Source organism: Hyperoodon ampullatus (assembly GCF_949752795.1).
Source record: "Hyperoodon ampullatus genome assembly, chromosome: 10".
Lineage (NCBI taxonomy): Eukaryota > Metazoa > Chordata > Mammalia > Artiodactyla > Ziphiidae > Hyperoodon > Hyperoodon ampullatus.
In genome coordinates this window covers 83,881,730-83,890,084 of record NC_136923.1, presented here as the reverse complement: position 1 = coordinate 83,890,084, position 8,355 = coordinate 83,881,730, and the positions used below count along the sequence as shown (strand labels likewise).

The 8,355-nt window shown below is 44.8% G+C and overlaps 1 protein-coding gene across 1 annotated transcript; it reads left to right on the top strand.

Annotated features, from left to right (window-relative positions):
• Positions 1–347: 347 nt before the first annotated feature.
• Positions 348–6,458, top strand: LOC307058550 (zinc finger and SCAN domain-containing protein 9-like; the record flags this gene model as incomplete). The annotated part of the gene is made up of 4 exons (XM_079712056.1): positions 348–764; positions 945–1,092; positions 4,164–4,259; positions 5,671–6,458. The coding sequence occupies 4 exons, from the start codon at positions 348–350 to the stop codon at positions 6,285–6,287; spliced, it is 1,278 nt and encodes a 425-aa protein (XP_079568182.1). The 3' UTR covers positions 6,288–6,458.
• Between the last annotated feature and the right edge of the window lie 1,897 nt (positions 6,459–8,355).

Sequence of the window (8,355 nt, the reverse complement as noted above, 5' to 3'; positions counted from 1 at the left end):
TAAAAAACTGAGATTGAAACAAGATAAGAAATTGGCACAAGGTCGAACAATTAGTAAAAGTTAGAACTGGAATAAAACCTAGGTCTGGGTAACTTGAAAACCTATGCTTTTTGTACATTATGACCTTATATTTTCCACTATTCTTATCTTTGGTCACCAAGTCACTTTACTTTCAGTGAAGAGCTTTAGGTGTATGACAGTTGCTTATATTATCAGTTTTTTTATCATTAACTATTGCCATTTTTCTACCTAAACAATGATTTTTACTGCTCAGGAGGGAACTTCCAAAGGTGTTTCTAAAACATAGCTCCAGCTAGAGGGTGCCTTTTAAGCTGTTCAAGGTCAAAATGAATACAGACTCCAAGGAGGTTATATCCCTGGATGTTCAAGCTCGTGATGTTTGGGAAGAACTGACAGTGAAAGCAGAGGTAGAAAGTCACCTCCAAATGCAGGAATCCGGACTGAAACGCAGTAATCCACTGGCAAGGGAGATCTTCCGAAGGCGCTTTCGACAGCTCTGCTACCAAGAGACCCCTGGACCAAGGGAGGCTCTCACCCGACTCCGTGATCTTTGCTACCAGTGGTTGAGGCCGCATGTGAGCACGAAGGAGCAGATTCTGGACCTGCTGGTGCTGAAGCAGTTCCTGTGTATCCTGCCCAAGGAGATGCAGGGCTGGGTGCAGGAGCACTGTCCAGAGAATGGGGAAGAGGCAGTGATTTTGCTGGAGGATCTGGAGAGAGAGCTCAATGAACCACAACATGAGGTAGGAAGGGAGATTCACCAGGGAAAGAGTATATGTAGGTCACCAAGGACCTTTGTGTCCTCTGCTTTGTATCCTCTTGACTTTGCTGATTAAATAAGACAGCTTTCTGCTTCTCTCTGGGAAATGTTTCTTTAGACAGTTAATTTCTTCAAAAGTCAAATCTTGTCTCTTTATTTCTAGATGCTAGCCTACAGACACCAACGAGAAGTCCTCTCTAAAGAGACAGTGTCTCTAGGAGAGCAGATGTCACTGGGCCTTCAGTCCCAGCCTAAGGAGCCCCAGCTCACATGTGACCCTGCTCAGGAGCCCCACCGTATTGGAAAGACAGGTGAGGGACAGGATTTATCTGGTGTTGAACATATCCCACCTGGTCAAGTACAAACCAACAAAAAACCAGAGCTTGGAAACCAGGGGGTCAGAAGACGCTTTACCAGCAATGTTCAGTGCTTCCAAGTGCCTAGTGTGCTTGTCTTTGTCCCGATCCCCTGCATGCAGTCTTCCCCTGGGTACCATCCTGGAAGCTCTCTTGTCTCCTGCCACGTGGTACATTAGGAAGACTTTTAGGAATCACTGTGGAGCACAACTTTAGAGAATGGGCTTCAAGGTTTGACAGACAGGTTCATATCATAGCTTTGCCTCTTGGAAGCTGCTTGTACCTGGGCAGGTTACTTAACCGATTGATCAAGGTTTCTTCCTCTGAAAAATGGGGTTAATAATAGTATTGTCGGGCTTCCCTGGTGGCACAGTGGTTGAGAGTCCGCCTGCCGATGCAGGGGACATGGGTTCGTGCCCTGGTCCGGGAAGATCCCACATACCACGGAGCAGCTGGGCCCGTGAGCCATGGCCGCTGAGCCTGCGCGTCCGGAGCCTGTGCTCCGCAACGGGAGAGACCACGGCAGCGAGAGGCCCGCATATCACAAAAAAGACCCCAAAAAAACCCGAGAAGGTGTGAGCACCAGCCGCAGGCCCTGCCCCTTTCAGGGCCAGGAACCAGGGAGTGACTCCTTACCTTCCCTCAGAGTGGGGACACACTGTTGCACCTGCTTCTAGGCTGAGGTGCCAATAAAAAATAAAATAAAAAAAAAAGAATAGTATTGTCTTAGTCTGCTCAGGCTGCTTTAACAGAATATCACAGACTGGTTGGCTTAAACAACAGAAGTTTTTTTTCTTATAGTTCTGGAGGCTAGAAATTGAAGGTCAGAGTGCCATCAGAGTTGGTTTCTTGTGAGACCTGTCTTCCTGGATTGTAGAGAGCGGCCTTCTTGCTGTGTCCTCACATGGGCATTCCTCTCTGCATGTGCCTGTGGAGAGAGGGAAAGAGAGACAGAGAGAGAGTCAGAGAGCGCTCTGGTAGTTCTTCCTCTTCTTCTAAGGACATCAGTCCTATTGGATTATGGCCCCACCTTTAATTACCTTAATTATCTCCCTAAAGACCTTGTCTCCAAAAACAGGGCTTCAGGGCTTCCCTGGTGGTGCAGTGGTTAAGAATCCGCCTGCCAATGCAGGAGACAAGGGTTCGAGCCCTGGTCTGGGAAAATCCCACATGCCGCGGAGCAACTAAGCCCATGTGCCACAACTACTGAGCCTGCACTCTAGAGCCCGCGAGCCACAACTACTGAGCCCGCGCACCTAGAGCCCGTGCTCCGCAACAAGAGAAGCCACCGCAGTGAGAAGCCCGCGCACCACAACGAAGAGTAGCCCCCGCTTGCCACAACTAGAGAAACCCGGGTGCAGCATCGAACACCCAATGCAGCCAAAATTAAATAAATAAATAAACAAAAACAGGGCTTCAACATGTGAATTTGCAGTGGGGATGACACAGTTCAGTCTATAACAAAAATGTACCTCAGAAGGTTGTTGTGAGCATTGAATACAAACAATTTGTGAAAAACACTTGGCATGCATTATGCTTAATATATAGTAACTGGTCTTATCAGAAATTACCAGTGCCACCCTTGTCAATTTGGGTTTACATTTGCGGTCAGAAGATATGAGATATGCTTAGTAGGTGGCAGACTGGATGAGAAAGTCCAATGGAATAGACTTTGCCATTTCCTTGTATGCAGTCTCCTTAGTGGTGTCAGTACTGGGCACCAGTGGGTATAGTAGTGGGCACTTGGGGTATAGTAGTGGGCACTTGGGGTATAGTAGTGGGCACTTCCCATTCTAGCTCTCCCTGCAGCATTTGGCTCCAAATTCTGTCTAATTTCCCACACATAACATCACAGCCTCTTTCTGACTTTTTGTTACCCTTCTGGTAACCCATCTACAGCAGAGGTTTCCTGTTTTCATTTTCACTTTACCTCCATATGTATCAAAGTCACAGCTTTTCTTGCCGCTGTGCCTCCTACTTCTATTTATTTCATTTATCCTACCAATCATACAGTTATCATGGATTTTGGAACACATCTCTTGATTTAAATTAAAATTATATTTGATGAGTAAATTCTGTGCACACTGCAGACCTTCCTCTGACTCCCATGACTTCATCTTATTAAAATTCTTTCTGGTTTCATTTTCCCCCTTTATGAGCATCTTTCCAGTCAGTTCCTTTGCTACTTTCTTCCTCCTCTCCCCATAGACTTGGATTTTTCATTTTCCATCTATTTTCTCCTTTCTTCTACTTTCCAAACTGCACCTAGAACCCTGCTGAGAACCCTTCTTCCAGGGTACATCTGAGTAAGTCTATTCCCCCATCCATCCATCTAGTCATTCATTCATTCAACAAATATTTATTAAGCATCTACAGTGGCTACAGGAGAGTATCCAGAGGGCATCTACAGATCAGAGAATTCTCCCTATAGGACTATCAATGCAGGTGTGTGTTATACATTTAGGACAAGTTTATTTTGTAAAGTAACATAGTGTTTGGGATTAAAAGGACCAAATAGAAGTTCCAGCTGTTTGGCTTTTTAACCAAGCAACATTTAAAGTTACTTTATATCACCAAGTTTGAATTTCGTTTAGAATTCATAGTGATAGTAAAAAAATTCCAAATAATGCATAAGTTTACATAGTAAAAAGTAAAAGTTCCTCTAAGTCCAACTCCCCAGGAGTAACCACTCTTGTCAAATTGCTGTATATTTTCCAGACTTTTTTCTAAATATAGAGTCTGTCTAGCTATATGTCTGCCTTCCTTTTTATTTTTTTCCTAGTTCTTTTTTTCCCCCTAGTTCTTTAAAGAAGTGGGATAATAGCATCAAGGGGGTTTGTGGTGAATTAGTTTGATAATGTATGTGAAAGTGCTTTGTAAGTCATGGAAGGCTGTATAAATGATTATTATTAAAAGGTGAGAAATATCTTCATTTTTATATTCTATCCAGTTCCTTTGTGCATTTCAGATATAAATGTGAAGTTTGGGCAGCAGTACTGATCTCACTTGTGACCCATTTTCTGCAGGCACATTTCTGTTTTGCAAACCTGTTGTCATCTCCCAGCTAAAAGGAGAAGAACCATGGTCTCACCCCAGAGGAGTCCTAAGAGGTACCTATCCAGGTGTGTGAGGGACAGTGCAGTTAGATGTGGGAGAAAAAGCCAGATGTTGGTCAAAGGAGGGGGTTGGGGACAATTTTCCTTGGGCTTTTCTGGGTTGCAAGGTGGGAATCACACCTGGGGAACCCTAAGAATTCTACAGCAGCTGCTCTCTAACGTTTAGACAGTTTGGGTCTGTTTGTCACCATTCTCACCTTCACTCCTCCAAGCAGAGAGGGTCTAATTGGGTTGGTTGGACACTGTCCAACATGAACCAGTCCTACAGGCAGCCTTTGCCTCAGTGCTGGTCCCTGGGCCAGTCAATTGAGGCCATAGTAATAGCACTGATTTCAGTCCTTTCTCTTTTATTCATTCAGCAAATATTTATTGATCAGCCACTATGTGCCAAGCTTGCTTCTCAGGGAATAAACCAGAAAGATACTGTTTCCGTGAGGATGAGATTGTAGCAAGGGGGAGACAATAAGCATATAAATAAGGAGATGATATGTTAGGAGGTGGTGTTATAGAATGAAGCACAAATAGAATTGACCAAGGGGGATTATGACTGCTATGGATGGGGCACACAGATTGTAGGGGGGTTTTTTGTTTTGGTTTTTTTTTTGAGGTACGCGGGCCTCTCACTGCTGTGGCCTCTCCCGTTGCGGAGCACAGGCTCTGGATGCGCAGGCTCAGCGGCCATGGCTCACGGGCCCAGCCACTCCACGGCATGTGGGATCTTCCCGGACTGGGGCACAAACCCGTGTCCCCTGCATTGTCAGGCGGACTCTCAACCACTGCGCCACCAGGGAAGCCCAGATTGTAGTTTTAAATAGAAAAATTAAGGTGAGAATTGAGCAAAAACTTGAAGGAAGTGAGAGAGTGAGGCTTGCTGTTATCTGAGGTCCGAGCTTTCCAGAAAGAGAGAGGCGCTAGAGCAAAGGCTTTGTGCTGGGGATGTACCCGGGATGGTTATGGATTAGAAACAAAGTTCTGCCTGAAGCACCTAGAATAGGAGAAGCTCAGCACTTGTTCCATAAATGACTGAATGAATGAATGTATACATGAGGTCAGTTTCCTTGGAAAGGGTCACTTGGAGGCTCCCTGCCTCACAGAGGGTAGGGAGTTCTCAGGGAAGACCAAAGAAGCCACTCTGATCCTGACCCTTCTCTTCCCATGAAGAAGTATAAAAAAAATTCTCTCCAGGCCCCATCCATGTTGGGGTGGACCAAGCTGCATTTCACCAAAGAGGGCAAACCTCCCTCATCACCTAGAGGAAGGTGTTAACACACTGGCCCTTCTGCTTCTAACCTCCTCCCTACTCTATGACGTAGAGTGACATCAGGATAGAAGCACCTTGCATTTCTGTGCACATAGTGACCCTCCTGTCACTAGGCTCAGGGAACAAGTGACATTTACCTGGTCTTTTTTATTTCAGATGGAATGACCAAGACTGAGGACAGAGAGTTGGTGCTAAGGAAAGACTGTCCTAAGAGAGTGGAACCACATGGGAAAATGTCTTACGGACAGACCTGGGAGATATCACAGCAGGATCCACAACACAGAGAAGTTGGTGACCACAAGGGTGGGGTAGAGAGGCACTGGGGAAACCCCTTAGGAGCCGGACCATACAGATGTGAAGAATGTGGGAAGAGCTTTGCTCAGAGCTCAGGTCTTGTTCGACATCAAAGAGTTCATACTGGAGAAAGACCCTACGAATATAATGAGTGTGGGAAAACCTTCAGTCGGAGTTCGGGTCTTTTTAATCACCGAGGAATCCACAATATTCAGAAACGGTACCACTGTAAGGAGTGTGGGAAGGCCTTCAGTCAGAGTGCCGGTCTCATCCAGCATCAGAGAATCCACAAGGGGGAAAAGCCCTATCAGTGCAGCCAGTGCAACAAGAGCTACAGTTGGCGTTCATTTCTCATCGAGCATCAGAGAAGCCACACAGGGGAACGACCTCACCATTGCAACAAATGTGGGAAAAGCTTTAATCGCCACTGCAACCTCATCCGCCATCAGAAGATCCACGTGGTGGCAGAGCTGGTCTAATCCAAGTTGTGTGCAAGTTTTCCAAATCACTGGCCAAGTCGTACTGGGTAGGTCGAGACTAGAAAATGCCTTTCTTCCTGTCTCCACTAAGTGTATTTTGGTCTGGAGACATTCAGAGAGGCAGGTTTGGGTTTTTGAAGCTGCTACTTTCCTTTTGGTTCCTTCGCGCCTTCCTGTTTCTTACTACCCCCATCTCTCTTATTTATTCTCTTTGAGATGGCTGCTAAACTCTTCTAATAATGTAATAAATGGCACTGCTGTAGCCAACATGCCAGGAAGATCTGTATCTGTGTTTAATCCCTAAAGATCCCGTAGAGCTCTGCTGATGTTTTACAGTAAATGGGTCTTTGGTGTTCCCCGTGTCTAGTACCTGCATAGTAAACAGCTTTTGTGCCTACTGCTTCCCTCTGACACCTGCGTGATGCTCCCCTGGGATAGTGACCAGCACTGGCTGGGGCGTTGCTGTTTTTCAGAGTGCTTCCACTTACTTAACCACAGCTGGTCCTCACAACAACCACACAGGGAAATGAGTATTATCATTATCCTGTTTTACAGATGAGGAATTGAAGATTCACAAAACCCAAGCCTCAGCACCAAGGCTTAAACCCTGGACTTTTATTTTTAGTAACTTTAAATTATGGAATAATTTTAGACTTATAACAAAGTTGCAAAGATAGAGTGCTTATATACCATTCACCCAGCTTCCTCTAATGTTAACGTCTCACATCGGGTCTTCTTAGTTAAACCCTTGGCTTTTGACTCCAAATTCCAATCTGTTTACGGTGTCATGCTTCATACTGGTATTCTCAGATTCCCTCATTTAAGCTTAGTCACCTGAAATTCCCTTAGTGCTTTCCCATCACATCTTCAGCGTTACAAAAAGTCATCGGTATTCTGAGTATAAGACATCAGAGCATTGGGTCATCATCCATAAGATGCTTTAAAAACTACCATATTAAATCTCCTGAGCTTTTCCCTTCTGTTGCTTTGCTTAGGTCTGGAACCGTCTGCTGATGTTCTGATCTAATCTCATGTCCGTTGTTTTTTTCACACTTAGGATCCTGGTGAATGCTCCCATTCAGTGTTCTACATACCTTCCCGTTTAACTCTGTATTTTCTTTGGAACTGCTATCCCTTTATCAGTCCTGACCTTTCCATCTGAAACAATAATCCAGTGAAAAGAAGGGACCTGTTGTAAGGGAGAAAATCTTCCAAATGAAATGCAAGAGTAGGAAGTTTGTGTATACCTGAAAAGTATATGAAAAGGGAATAATATGAGAAGGGCATGAGAAAGATGAAATCTGTGGTGCCAGGGGCCAGAAACACAGAGAACATGTACATGGGATGAAGAAAGGAAGGAAAAGTTCAGACAGTGGACATCAGTCGGTAAAAGGACTGAAGATGGGCATAGGAACTTATCCAGAATGGTACAGAATGGTTATGGATGTGTCAAGATTTGACTGTGCAGGGCAAATATGCAACAAACTGTCAACATGGTTAACTAGGGTGGATGGGGGATTATACGGCCCTTTCACATTCTGTGTTACATATCTTTGAACTGTGAATGTGATGATACTACAGAGGTGGTATCCACCCCCCTTCCCAGTTACTAGGGATGATGCCATGCACACACACAAGAATGTATGAAAAATTTATTACTCTCATCATGGAACTCTCTGGGGATAGCAGGGCAGCACCCAAGCTGGTCCAGAACTGGCTTGAGTAGCATAAGGAGAGTGAGAGCTAGTGGCCCTGGTTTTTATTGTGGTTTTTATTGTGGTTTTTATTGTGGTTAGGGGATGGGTCCAGGAAATAGTTCTCACTGCACAAATAGATAAGGGCTTGCATAGCTTGAACTTCCTTCAGGTGCCAAGTGAGGAGGCACTGGGATTTCTTATAAACTTGCCCAGATGTGGGGCAGAAGGGAAGGGGAAGATAGAGGTTGAAAGCTGTCAGAGATCAAACATCAAAAACGGAGTCAAGATTTTTTAAAAACTACAGTTTAAAGAGAATCAATTCAGGAGATGTTTTTATTTACCATGTGATTCTGGTCTCTCTGTCCTTATAA